Raw genomic sequence first — 14,418 nt, 5'->3', positions numbered from 1 at the left:
CACAGAGAGAAGAAGAGAAAACAATTCTTATCTCTATTCGCTGCTTCTGTTGTTTTTGCACATGTGGAATGTGTTATGGAGATTGCTTACTGAGAGTGAGCTCTTAATTGGATTCTGGTGATGGTTCTTTATATTAATTGGCCTATTAGGTCCAAGCTGTGTCCCGACTGTCTGGAGACAGTCATGGGGTTTTCTTTAGTGTCTCTTTATTATAGTATGGTATAATGTGATATAATACAGTTTTAATAAAGCAGTTGCTCAGCCTTCTGAATCATGGAGTCAGATGCCAGTCATTCCCAGATGCTGGGGTGACCCTGCGTTCGATAGAAGCTGGGAATTCATTCTGAGGTTTGCATTCCCTTCCTTTGGTGCTCTCTGTCACCTCTGGCAGTGCCCCAGGGAGGTTTCCGGGGAGGATCGATCGTTCCGCGTAACCCTCTGCAATTCCAATTCCCTGCAGGTGCCTCTGCCTGGCTACATCGAGGCTTACCCGAGGCCCCGTTACCAGCACAACTCCCCCTCCAGGCTCCCCAGGCAGTACAGCCAGCAGGGCAGCCTGCACCCCAGCCTGGAGCAGGCCCCGCTGGCCTCCGCCGCCGCCTCCCAGCACAGCCTGGCTGACAACGACCCCTCCGACGCACCGCTCACCAACATCTCCACGGCTGCCCTCGTCAAGGCAATAAGGGAAGAAGTGGCCAAGCTGGCCAAGAAGCAGACAGATATGTTTGAGTTCCAGGTCTAATGTATCTTCTGTGCACGGTGTTTGTGTCTTGTGACCTGGGGAAGCCAAGAAAGCAGCTCCTTTAGTTTTCGGCTACAAACTTTCTGTGAATTGTGCCAAAGCGATGGCAATTTAATCTGTCTGAAAAGTCAACACTATGAAATGACTTAGAGCAGAGCAACAGGGCTCTGAAGACATGAAATTCTGCTTTCCAGCTAAGGAAAAGCTGCCAGGAAACTCTTTCATACTGATGAGATCAACCATATGCAATTGTTTGTCACTTTGCTCTTGTATTATGACCCATCCTCACTAAAGATGCTGCTGAACATGTCTGTGCCACAAGAAGTTTCATTTACAGGCCCAGAGGCAGAGCTGCTGAAAATAACTTCTGCATGCCACAACTTTGATTAGAGAAGAAAAAACCTGCAGAACAGGGTTTGCTGAAGGCCACGGCTGGCGTGGCAGTGGCCGCGCTAATTGTTTGCTGTGGGACATTGCATAAGGGGTGCTGATTTCAGCAATGCAGAGTCATTTCAGCCTTTTCATCCCAGACACTGTATTCAAACCAAAAGAATTCAATACGATTAAGAAATACAAATAAAAGTCCTGTAAATAGCTCAGAGTCTCTTCATCCTATTAACAGTGCAAAGAAGTGAAAGAAGAGAGGACTGTGGAGAAGGTGAATGACATTTCCATGGTTGGTGGCTACCTTGTCATTCAGTGCCACTGATGAATTATGGAGGAGATGTTTTTTTTCAGCGTGAAAGAATACAATGCATGAAGAGCCAGCAAAGGATATTGGTGCTAAAAGCTTCCCAGAGAAATGAAAAAAGGTTTTTCCTCTTTGCTCTATAATCGGGCTTTTCACTCTGAATGCATGTGAAGCTGGTAAACCTGAGACCTTTAAATCCTTCCAACCTGGAAAAATGAATACACCTGCTTGGACAAGGAAACCTCTGTTCAACACAGTGCTTTTTTCCCTCTTTCTTTAACAATGCTATCTACTAAAGTGATGCCAGAAAGTGCTACCTGAAGCTGCAGTTGATTTTGATTGCGCTGGCACGGTGAATGCGCACCCAGGAAGTTCTGAATGTAGAGGACCTAATTGCTATATTAACATGTAAATAAGTTAACAGCTACATGGATTAACAAAAATATGAATGTTCTGTGAAAAAGAGAGCATTGCCAGAAATGATGTTGACTTAATATTGTGCAAGATAAAGGTCACTGATTGTTACACTGCGTTGTGGTAGGAATCCGATCCCAAAAGAAAATCAAACCACTTGGGATGGGACAGTAGTTAATATTTTGCAGTTGTACAAACTAGTTGGAGATCATGAACAGTTGTTTTCAGTTCCTTCAGCAATTAGCTTCAGGAACTGAAGTTGTTGCAAAATTTGTTGTGTTGGGCATGTTTGATGTCAACTGGAGTTAAAGGTAATGTCCTTCATTTCAGTGGGTTATTTAGTTATCCTCAATTACAATTTTGTCTGATCATTTCATTTCTCTGAGTTTCTTTGGTCTTAACTGATGTGAGAAAGGGAACTTGGTTTAGCTTTTTTGGCCATCAGTAAATTGAGAGAAGGAGAGAGAAGACTAGAATAAGGGATAGAAGAAGAAATTGATGAAGCACAAACTTTTAAAGCAGAGCTATTTCCCCCCCTAATAATTATATTATGAACCCTGAGACTGTGATGCGTAATTATCCTAGAATATACAGACATCCTCTGCTCCAATACCTTGAATATTGCAGAAGCATTTGGAATGCTAGCTAATCTTTCAATAAATGTGAAATTTCATTTTTATTATTTAAAATCAGATATAAATAAAATGTATTTTTGTAATTTCTATGTATATATGTGCTGTATATTTATATAAGTGACTAGTCTGCTATAGTCAGAAAATTTCCATAAACTAATGGAAAAAGAAAAAAAAGAAAGAATAAACCCCTGATAATTTTACTGATCAGTATAAATATCCTATGTCTGGAGTACACAAATATACAATTGGGTGACTTGGATACCAAACAACCAAAGAAACTCAATTTTTCATATAAATACAAGTCTAGTAAAGGCTGACTGCTGTCTCAGTTACCTGTAATACTGATATTATCAGTGTAATACAACACAGCCAAATTGGGTTAAATGAATAGCTGGCTAAGATCATCACGCTTTAGAATAACAACTGAAAAATACTGGGCCAAACTCAGTGTACCACAGAAAGACAGGTTCTTGTTGCCTTCAGTGGGAATTTCACTCACTGAGAGCAGGGTTTAGTTTCTCTACTGGGCTTTGTCTATAAAAGACAAAGCAAATATAAAAGCAAATTTCTATAAAAGCAAATTTCACTAGACCCCTCACACAGAATTCTGTTTATTTTTCAGTCAGTTGGATCACTGTAACATGAGTGCGGACATAATGGAAGAGCAGCTGATTTTATTTGGCCTAAGTTAGTTCACAGCTGGCTTGAGCTAACCTGGGAAGTGAAACCTACACCAGGTCGTGCCAGCCACATTCTGCATCAGCTTTATCATCTCAGTTTTTGAATGATTCTTCTATGTAGCCCAGTGAAATTTTGCAAGTAAATGAGCCCTTTTAAGCAATGGGGGTGAAATGTGCTGTGTAATAAATTTCTCTAGCTTAGACTCCAGTTTTGCAGAGTTCTCCTGAGGCTGAAATTGTGCAAGCAGCCACGATCCCATGGGTCAGCACGCTGAAGCCATAGAAGTGGGAAGGGTAATGTAACAATGTATTCCCAAAAAAGTCACAGGAAGCAGGGCATTCCAGTTTTAAACAGCATCTTTTGGACACTTAACTCTGTTTGTAAGTCTGTTCCCATTCTTAAATTGTGGCAATTTAATAGTTCTATTAAAAATGTGTGAGGGTAAAGTCTCATACATCTTACACAATGAATTTTGTATCTTGCCATACTGGAAACTAAAAATTTTGGAAAATTTAGAGATGTCCAGGGTTTGGATGTCTGTAGAAAATGGAAAACCCCCAAACAAAAGCATTTAAATGGCCTTCTAGAAAGAAAAAACATTTCAGTATAGTTAAACAAAGTACTCTTCATACTTCTGATGAAGACCTGTCAGAGATTCAAAATTTATTTTGTTTGGTATTATTATGGATGATGTGCAGTCTATTGAATATTTCCTGAACCATTACTCTGAAACCATTGTGGTGCACTTTATTCAGAAAACCATCTTACATTCTTCATTCATGATGCCTTTTTATCCTGTTTGTAATATGTTTCTGTATTTTTTTTTTTTTAAGTATCGAGTAAGATTATATCAAGACAGTTAGGACATTGCTGGGAAAGAAAAATCATGCTGTAATATTTATACTGTCTGAGCACAAAGCAATGATAAAGTGAAAATATAGTGTACAAATAATTTGTAATATAATAAACATTTTGTATGGCTACAAGTACTATATAGTTTTTCAATACTGATTTCAAAGAAGAAAGTATTTGTGTTTAAAGTTATAACCTTGTCCAGATATATCCATACCATTTTTACTGAGAAAAAAGTAGTAATTTAGCTTTTTCTACTCAATGCCCCAATTTTCTTTAAAGATATGTTAAATGTTTAGGTGCAAGTACTGTTTACCGTGTACACAAAATGTTGATGTTCTGACCACTGTCTGTCTTCAGATTTGTAAACCATCAGTAGAAACAGTTGCAAGTGAAACAACAAAAAAAGTCCTTCTTGGTATGTGTGTCCTGACCACTTTCACTTGGAAAACCCCTTGTGACATTTATTAGTATCAGTAGAACAGTAACTTTAAACAAAGGATAAAAGGGAACTTGTTGGCAGTCATTTCTTGACTTGTTGGTAGTCATTTCTCGACATATAATCTGTGCTGGAGAGAAGCTCTAGCACTCAGTCTGGAAATATGAGTAACATTTGTATGTCATAATACTGTGAGTAGAACTTGCTAGAAGTGCATGCAAGCCTGCATATAGAAATGAGGATATTATCTTAAACTGTGATCATTTCTTTTTCAGACTCTCTTTGAAAGAGACACATAAGAAGTGTGAGGTAAAAATGAGAGGCAGGTAGAAAATGCAACATTGGGTTGAGTAGCAGAATTGTTTTGTTTAAGGGCTGATATGTATCAAGTTGACCACAGTTTCCATTACATTTGAAGATGTCTGACTGTTAAAGAATTAATCGCATTTTAATGTGGGGTTTTTTACCCCTGCATTGCCAGTATAAGAGCTGACTGCCAGCTTCTAGAAGTCAGAGGGAGCTTGAAAGCAGCAAGTTTTCTGAGCTCACTGCATTTTGCGCCCCTGTTCATCCTGTGCACGTCCCAGCAGTTCCAAACTCTATGTCCAACCAGTTATTATCCTGCTCTTGAATTTCTTATACATTAACAAATCCCAGTGGCTTCCCAGCCCACACTGACATGAAATGGCAGAGGGAGAGGGATCTTGCATGTTGCTTATACCTACTAGAAAATTCAGCTTTCCCTTCATGGGTTAATTTTTAACTCCAGGAATGAGCAGCAGATTTCTTTTTTGTTTATCAAAATAATTCAAAGTTGTTGGTCTTTCCCCCCCCCTCATTTTTTAAAGAGAAGAATACTCTTTGAGAATGCTTTTTTTGAACTTTTGCCTTTCTCTCAGAAATAAATAATGCAGAACTCAAGATGTGGAAATGAGATTTATATATAGATGAGTAAAGAAATTGCACACTGACTTGCTCTTTAAAAATCTTTCAAGATGGCCAAGTCATAAAGGAAAAGCTGGTATATACTGCAGAATCTCTCCTGAGAATAACTGCATTGTACAAAGTGGTTTAAGTGCTGATTTTAAAAATAGTTGAAATGCCCCCAAATCATATAATATTTCCTGCTTTTAAAATCACTTTAAGACTATATTCTTATGAATATTGTATCATATTCATGTGTATCTATATATCTGTGTGTCAAAAATATTTAAATATTTTTTCAAAACTGGTTCTATTTGTCCATCAATTTGTCCCCATCCATTTCAGGTTCCTAAAGGGGTGGAGAGGCAGTAATGAAAAGATAAATCTCAGAGTTGTTCTGTTATGAAGCTCATGGAAGATGAGAAATGGGTTTTAAATAGTTAGGTGGTCAAATGTATCATAGATGTGTTGAAAATAATTACAAGTATCATGAAGAGGTGTTTCCAGAGTTTGATTTCCTTTTGCTTTTTTTGAATTTGTTAAAAACAATTCTTGTTTTAGGAAGTTTGACTTCATGAATTTTCCACACTCAATTCATACCCAAGGAGTAAGTTGTTACTATATTGCAGTCTGTAAATAATTTTGTAACTTTAGAAACTCGCACTTACCCACTGGGCAATCAATAATGGGTGCGAAGGACTGTAAATCACAAAGAAAGGTGATTCCACTGAGTACAATATTTAGAGAGCAGGTGAATTTCTCTTCCAGAGTATTCCCTCTTCACTGGAGCCCAGAGCATTTCTGTGCTGTGTACACCAGTCCAAACACCATAACCAACTGTGGCATCAGTTAAGGTCTTGTGTACCTGGCAAGGAGATCTGGATGTAAGTAAAACTGAAGTTTATTCTTTATCCCTGTCTTTATCTCATACTCCCCATGCTGCAATGAGGAAAAAAACCTGAATACTTTATTTTGCAACAAACAAATTTTAATATTTCCTTCTATGACAAATAGACTGGGAAGGCTTTTTCATTTCATCTTGCTGCTGACTTCTGCAAGCTGCATTCAATGTCATACTTGATAGGAAAAAAATGAGAGTGAAGCCAAGGATTTTGGAAAATATGATAGAACCCATCTTTGCTGAGGCTTAAATTTTGATGCAGGATTTAGCAACCCAACAGAAACAGCTCAGGCCTAACAAAAGGGCAGTTCTTTGGATTCATCAGAAATCATATTTGTCCAGCACAGATATTCTTATGCTTTTTGACTTTTTATTTTCATTTGAAGTCTTCCCTGCCATGGCTGTGCATTCTGAATTTGAGTTTGACATGGTGTGCACAAAGAAGTGCACTCTTTACCTCGCTGATAGCTGGTGTGACAGCAGCAGTAACCAACAGGACAGAATTTTTAAACAGCCCTGGCACTGCATGGCTTCAGCCCACAGTGTGCTTTGTGTGTTCTCCTTTTAGTGTTGAGGTAAGCCAGAGCTGCAGGTAACATTTTCTGCTGCAATGTTTTGTTTACTGGCAATTTTTTTTGGTTTTGTTTTGTTTACTGGCAAAACACCTGCTCCCTTCAAGGAGAACAGGGCTGAGCCAGTAGCCCCCCAATAAATTAGCTATCACAAGTGTCTTAAAACTGTGCCAGGAGAGGAAGGATGCTGTCTGGTTATGGGTGGCTGGAAATTGGGAGTTGGAAGGTCAGTTTGCTGCTCTTCAGGATTTTGGATTGGTCCAAAATGTGACTGTGCCTCAGTGTGTTGGGGAGGGTGAAGGAACTGCCTCTCCTCACTGCTCTGCTGAAACTCAAACCTGGACTGCAGTGACTACTTTGATAAGAAGCACCATTTATTACTTCATGGAGCTTTGGGAATTGTTCAGGACTATAAAGTACCTATTCCTATGGTAGCATTTCAATAAATGTGAATTTACAAGGGAAAAAAACCCACCTCTTGAAAATATTTCAGTATGTTCTAGGAAGCCTTTCCAATAACAACCTCTACACTTTTTTACAGAGATTTACAGAATTTATATCAATAAACTGTCTCACTTCCCAGGCAACAGATCTCACTTTCCAAGGAAATGAACTTTTCTTACATCTTTGAATTATGGAAAGGACTAGCTCTGCATGATTACAAAAATCCATGTTATCTTTGGTGTTCACAGCTTGATTCAACTGAATTGTAATGGCTGTGTCTGTGAAACTTGCTCAAAATTTATGAGTGTTTCAGCTGTAAGTGGGAAAATTAATTTTCTGAAGCTGCAACATTGAGAGCAAATTTAAAGCCAAGTCTAGGGATTAAATCGAGAGAATAAGAAATAATTAAAATTTTATACTATGCAAACAGAAGGAAAATCTCCAAGACCTGTTACTTAAAAGTACATTCTGATGGTAGAATTTTACATATGACTGAAAAGGGGGGATTTAAAATGTTCTGGGTCATTACCAAATTCCTATGTTTTTACTCTAAGCCATAGGATGATTCTAGAAATAAAGCTTCTGAGTACATAGAATAGTTCCTTTCATGTTAGTGGCTTAGCTGAAGTTGTACATGTGTTTTCCTTGGCAACTTTGCACATGAAATAAAATATGTCTTAAAATCTGTGTTTCTACTTATTGGTTGTTCCTGCTGTCTCCTCCTCTTTAGATCCAGTTTTTGTGGTTTTTAATATCATTTACACAGGCCTAAGTTTTGTGCTGTCCGTCTGAGGTAGAAGGAAGAGGAAAATGCAGCTTTTGACAGGGCTGCTTTTGTATAATTTGTGATGCAAGAAATTTGGAATAAAAAATTCCTTTACTACTACTTTGTAGTTTCAGAGGAAGAAAGAGGCTGGAAAGGATCTTCCAAAAATAGAGGGTAAATGAAATTCCTAGTATAAGTATCACTAATAAGGGTCTAGACAGATGGCCTAATTAAGATATAATTTTTAAAATGCATATATGTTTTATATACATGCTGTGACTGTGAGTACTTATGCCTCCTCAAGGGATTGTTCTGGCTTTTCTCAAGATATACCAAAATCCGAGACTGTTTCACAAATGTTGACAAGTTTTCAAAAATGAGGACAAGTTTCCCAGAGTTAGATGCTCCTCAATTTCCCTACCTCCCCTTGAGATATTAGCTCTGAATTTTCAGGGCAGGTGAATCCAAAATGCAGCAGACGCTGCTGAAAGCGGAAAAATCATTTCATGATGGCTTACTGCTTTTGGATTTCCTTTCTAATCTGTCCCTGAACTAATTAAGGCAGCTTGACTTGAAGATTAATTTAAATTCTAATGATCCATTGTAATAAGGCTGAATATCTGTTTGGAGAATTTTAATGTGGCAAACTCAAACACAGCAGTGTGAAATTTAATGGACCCAACCATTTGGTATAAAATAATTTAAAGTTGAAATGCATTCTGGTTTTTGAATAGCTTTGTATCTCATTTTGCCCACCATAAAGCAGCCAAGGCCATTTGAGGTTTCAGAAGTGAGACCTGAGGCTCTCCTTGGGGAGCACCTGGCTGTCACTGCAGGTGCAGGCTCAGGCTGGCTGGGAAGGTGTGACACTCTGCTTTTTGAGAGGCTTGCCTCGTTTGGGATTGGAAATGGGAGCAGCCTACTATGTTTGGAGATCTCTGCCAATGAATCAAATTTGTAGCCTAAAATTTCTGTCTTGAATGCAACAGGGATAGATTTGTTGAGTCACAAGGCAGCTACATGAAAGAGATCTGAATTGTTCCTGCATCTGAATGCCAGGTTTAGCCTCTCTTGAGCAATCTAAGAGAACAGAAGCAATTAAAAAATGAATGACACATTCTTTGTGAATAAAAGAAAATGCAGTAAGAATGCTGTTCTATTTTGTCTAAAACATGGCTTAATTTTTACAAAAGGAATAATAAACAGACCAGCTTTGAGATGAAACCATACGCCCTCAGATGAGAGCAAATTACTGGATTTAAGAAGATCAGGTGGAAACAGAGCAGAAAAGTAAAGGTAAGTAAAATGTTTAGGGGCAAATGGAAATCAGCCTATGTGCCATTATGTACCAATAGCTTTTTTTTTTTTCCCAAAGGAAAGGTTTTGACCAAAGCATCCTGATGGAGGAGTGCTGTGGGTGACACTGGCCAAGGGTGACCATTCTGCTAAGTGCCATGATCCAGATGATTTTTTCAGGAGATGTGTGATCCCAGGCATCTCTAACTGAGATTACACATTAACTGTTTCCTTGTGTTATCACCCAGTAATTAAACCCCAAGTGTTGTTTCAAGATAAAGGCCATATGAAAAACAGAACAACAGATGGAAAATATTTCAACTGTGTGCCATGGGAAGCAGCTCTGTTTAAGCCAAGAAAACAAAGCAATAAAGAAAAAAAGTGAATAATGGCTGATGAAAGCTGGATGTAAGGTGAAAGACTTGGTAAAAGCTAAGAAGTAATTGTAAGAAAGCAGCAATTCCATGTAATGGAAACCTCTGTTGGCCCTTGCAATAACCTTGGAAAATTTAGTGTGGTTTAGGAACTAAACTGATCTGGAGACTGGGAAAATGAAGATAGTTCCTGTCACCTAACTTGATTTTAAAGCCCTCACTTGCCCACAAAGCCTCTGAAGGCCTCTGTGTAATGGCCCTTTTTGTCCAATCCAAATTTGTTTTCTGATCTTTAATTTGGATACTAACACAGTTCTCATTTTCATAGTAACCAACAATTTCAGCTTCACATTTTCACAGCAACTGACCATTTCTGCTTAAGCCTCAAAACCCTTTGAGAGACTTTTTACCCTCTTTCTGCAGAGGGAGCAGTGAAACACTGCAGCCCAGATTTCTAATGTTCATTTGTAATCACATTAAAATGTGATTCCTGTAGTCTGATGATTGACAAATGGGAGTTATAGATTTTTTTTTTAAATATAAACTCTGTGTACAGTGGATCAAAATCTGGCTAGAAAGATTGAGGCAGTATAAGGATGAATGCTGCAATAAACAGTAAGAGGAAATAAAATTTTGATATTGTATTGTATTAAAACATTTCACAGCTGAGTAATTTGAACACAGTTTAAATAAACAGAGGTTAAAATATTCCTCTGAAAAATAAAGCTCTTTGCCAAAATATTGCAGCTTCAAGGTCGGTAACTTTATTATTTCATGCTGCCACCTACTGCTTTGGAAATGGAATAGGAAAAAGTAATCAGTATTTTTTTATCAGTCTGATGAACCTATTTGCTGCTTTGTGGTGTTAATGGGTGACATTATTTTTGAATTCTGAATGCTGTCCAGATCTTCAGTCTGCCATCCCTGCCTCTGTCCATTTTTACTCATGAAAGGATGTGCCTTCCAAACTTAAGGATGTTGTCACTTCAAAAACTGCCACAGGCTTTAGCCTAAGCACTGTTACTCCTAAAATAATGGTAAAATATCAGTTAACACTCAATATCATGTGCCTGTTCTGTTAAAAACCAACTCAAGCCACAGCTTCTGTAATTTTATGGTTATAAAGGAATACACTGTGATTATAAAAAAGTTTTTTATGCTAATGTGAAAGCAGTTCTTTAAGCTGGTTTAGAGGCTTAGGACTTTTGGCCATACCTTTCTATTCAAAATTGCACTTAATATACTTAGACTTAAAACAAAACAAAACCCAACCATATTTTATATTGCCATTTCTGCATTTCCCAGCTGCAGATATGGACTGCTTGGAATCCTGACAAAAACAGTGTTAATTTCTCAGTGTTCTTGAGGAAAATATTATATGCTTCCTGCATAAAATAATTGGATAAAAAGAAAAAGGTTCAAATACACAGTAGTGTTATCAGTAACTAGTACCAGGCAAATAATACACAAATGAAGTCAACAATATGCTATATTTTTAAGAGGAGGAGAACAACATATAGTGAGTAGAAACCCAATATTAAAGACCCATTAAAACAATACACAGTGATAGTGGCAAAATATCCAGCTGAAATAATCCTCGGTGTGTTGGTGGACATTACTTCATGTTCTGCATTGCTTTCATGCTTTGTATCTTCTTTTCTTCCAGTGCCTTCAGGATTTTATCTAAACAGGAATGAAACACAATTTGTCATTAATGATGTCATTTATAATTTACAGTACTTTTAAGTAAATCAAATAATGTATTAAGCAAACTAATAATCCTTACAATGCCTGAGAATTAGAGTTTCTCAAAATAGTAGGTATTAAAAATGCAAAGTGGCGTGTATTGCTATAATGAAGGGGAAAATACATGCAAACTACCAAGTGGAATTTCTTTTGAGATCTTCCTTTGAATGCATATATCTGATGGGCATTTTCCCTGTGTTCCTGTAACTCTTGCACTCCTGAAAGTTTCCTGTGACCTTGGAAGAAAAAACGAGCATGAAATCCTCACAGTTGTTGGCCTCACCACCTGAGCTCTCAGTACCACCATCATCTGCTGAACTATTTTATTCCCTGCATTTTCTTCATGGCCAGCAGGCTGCAAAATTAAAATGCCAAGCTCACTTATAATTTAACAGGAGCGTTTCTGTTTGGTTGGTGGTTTCTTTTGGTGTGGGTTGCTTTGAGTTTTTTTGGGGGGGAGGGTGTGTTTTGGTTTGGAGATGTTTTTATGCCTCCAACTATCCCTGGCCTTTATTTTACATCAAATCATCAAAAAGTTAAAAACTTTTAGGACAGTGCCTTCCTCACTTCTTTTAACCAATGCCATTTCCAGAGTTTACTGTGCCCTTTCAAACATACATTCCCGACCCAGAAATAAAATCGATGGGTTGAAGTTTTTTGGGGGCATGGGTGTGTTTTGGTTTGGGGATTTTTTTTATGTCTCCAACTATCCCTGGCCTTTATTTTACATCAAAGCTGATGCACAACTGCAGGGTCTCATTGCTACTCAATACATTTTGCATGTACCAGCTCCCTCTCGCTTGACTGATGCCTGCGTTGGTTTGTTTGACCTTGGAGGAAAAAATGAGCATGAAATCCTTACAGTTGTTGGCCTCCCCACCTGAGATGTCAGTACTACCATCATCTGCTGAGCTATTTTATTCCCTGCATTTTCTTCATGGCCAGCAGGTTGCAAAATTGAAATGCCAAGCTCACAGGAGGATTTCTGTTCAGTTGGTGGTTTCTTTTGGTGTGGGTTGTTTTGAGGTTTTTTGGGGGAGCCAGCTGTGTTTTGGTTTGGGGGTTTTTTATGCCTCCATCTATACCTGGCCTTTATTTTACATCAAAGCTGATGCACAACCGCAGGGTCTCATTGCTACTCGATACATTTTGCATGTGCCAACTCCTCTCGCTTGAGTGATGCCTGCCTTGGTTTGTTTGCTGTCATTTAACGACTTTGGGGGTTTTGTGACTACGACAGTGACTACACCCGTACTTCATGTGACTCCTTAGGTAATCCTAAATTTCTTAGACGATAGTAAGGATTATAGGGGAGATAGGAAGGAGGATGACGGGCATGGTGGTTAAGATGGCATTTATAATGCTGGTTGGCTTGTTAGTGCGTCATTGTTTTATGTGGTTTGTGGCGTGCCGGGGGAGTGCCCTCAGCCGGCTCCCCTGAGCGCTGACCGGGCTGACCCGGGACAATCAATGCCATTTGTCCCCGCGGTGCTGCCCCGCAGTGTCCCCGGGCTGGCTCTAGGGCTGCTGCGGGGCGGAGATACCCAGACCCGCCCCACACTCATTCTGCCCTATTTAGGGCTCCCTGCCGGGGGGACCCGGGCCGGCCTGCTCGGGGCGGGTCCGGTGCCGGTGCACAACCGCAGGGTCTCATTGCTACTCGATACATTTTGCATGTGACAACTCCCTCTCGCTTGACCGGTGTCTGCGTTGGTTTGTTTGCTGTCATTTAACGACTTTGGGGGTTTTGTGACTACGACAGTGACTACACCTGTAGTTCGCGTGACTCCTCTAAGCGTGCCCTCAGCCGGCTCCCCTGAGCGCTGACCGGGCTGACCCGGGACAATCAGAGCCTTTTGTCCCCGCAGTGCCGCCGTGCTCCCGCACGCATCTGCGCTGCCCCGGGCTGGCTCTAGGGCGCTGCGGGGCGGAGATGACCCAAACCCGCCCCACACTCATCCTGCTTTAGGGCTCCCTGCCGGGGGGACCCACGGCCGGGCTGTGCGGGGCAGTGCCGGTGCCGGTGTCCGCAGCTCCGCCCGCACCGCCCCGCGCAGCCCGGGCGCGGCGGCCGGCGCACGCACACTGCCTGGCGTCGAAGCCGTCGCCGATGAGCGCCGCCAGCTCCAGCTCCTTGAGGCGGATGCCCAGCTCGCACATCTCCTCCTGCAGCTGCAGCTGCGCCAGCTCCGGGGGCCGCCGCGCCGCCTCCCCGGCCCGCGGCGCTGCGGGCGGGCAGCAGAGGCGCGGCGGCTCCGGCACCACGGGCGCGGGCAGCGCGGCGTAGCGAGGCGGCCCGGCCGCGGCCGGCAGCGGCTGCCACGGCCAGCACAGCGCGGCCAGCGGGGCCCAGGCGCCGCCCGCCGGCCGCGGCACCGGCTCCGTGCCGTGGAAGTGCGGGAAGTACAGCGGCGGCCACGAAGGGCGCTGCACGGTCATGGCACAGCCGAGGCGCCGCCGCTGCCGCCGGCCGTTGTCCCCGCGGCGCCCGGCACCGCCCGGCGAGACCGGCGGTTGTCCCCGAGGGTCCCCGGGACAGTACCCGCCGTTATCCCCGGCACAGCCCCGCGGTGTCCCCGAGGCTCCCCGGGACAATACCCGCCGTTATCCCCGGGACAGCCCCGCGGTGTCCCCGAGGCTCCCCGGGACAATACCCGCCGTTATCCCCGGGACAGTACCCGCGGTGTCCCCGAGGCTCCCTGGTGTGAAATACAAAGCTGTGTTTCGTGCCAGGTACATACAGGCAATGTGTGTATTTGTGATTGCGATATGTGTGGAGACCGCCCATGGGACAGTTATAAAGACGAATTCTAATAATTGAGGAAAGAAAAGCATGGAAGAAGGCCTTTGAACCTATCTTTTGTTCGCAATTAACCTTAGTTAATTTATGTGAAAAACGCCAGTCACTTGTTTTTAAAATTTTAAAAGTTTAATAGTAATA

At 41.3% G+C, this 14,418-nt stretch overlaps 2 protein-coding genes across 6 annotated transcripts in view; one reads left to right on the top strand and one right to left on the bottom strand.

Annotated features, from left to right (window-relative positions):
- KIAA1549L (KIAA1549 like) overlaps positions 1-7,982 on the top strand; it is a 135,829-nt gene extending 127,847 nt beyond the window's left edge. For all 5 annotated transcript variants that reach the window (XM_071455237.1, XM_071455233.1, XM_071455234.1 and 2 more), the window contains one exon: positions 461-7,982. In XM_071455237.1, coding sequence (XP_071311338.1) covers positions 461-742 — 282 coding nt within the window. In that variant the 3' untranslated portion in view covers positions 743-7,982. The remainder of the gene's footprint in view (positions 1-460) is intronic.
- Positions 7,983-11,214: 3,232 nt separating this feature from the next.
- CUNH11orf91 (chromosome unknown C11orf91 homolog) lies at positions 11,215-13,916 on the bottom strand. Its single transcript, XM_071455241.1, has 2 exons — positions 13,562-13,916; positions 11,215-11,414 (listed from the first exon to the last, which is right to left on the bottom strand). Exons 1-2 carry the CDS (start codon positions 13,914-13,916, stop codon positions 11,347-11,349), a joined length of 423 nt encoding a protein of 140 aa, XP_071311342.1. The 3' UTR covers positions 11,215-11,346.
- Positions 13,917-14,418: the final 502 nt, after the last annotated feature.

The sequence above is a fragment of the Agelaius tricolor genome, unplaced genomic scaffold (genome assembly GCF_023055355.1).
Source record: "Agelaius tricolor isolate 1412-34295 unplaced genomic scaffold, bAgeTri1.0.p SCAF_46, whole genome shotgun sequence".
Lineage (NCBI taxonomy): Eukaryota > Metazoa > Chordata > Aves > Passeriformes > Icteridae > Agelaius > Agelaius tricolor.
Note: the sequence above shows the minus strand (reverse complement) of the source record. Positions and strands in the feature narration are given on the sequence as shown.

Bases quoted from the DNA above. Each gene is read 5' to 3' on its own strand.
- CUNH11orf91 (XM_071455241.1), bottom strand. From the start codon at position 13,916: ATGACCGTGCAGCGCCCTTCGTGGCCGCCGCTGTACTTCCCGCACTTC. The intron at 11,415-13,561 runs GTGCGTGCGCCG...ATTCCTGTTTAG, and splicing joins CGGCTTCGACGCCAGGCAGT to ATAAAATCCTGAAGGCACTG.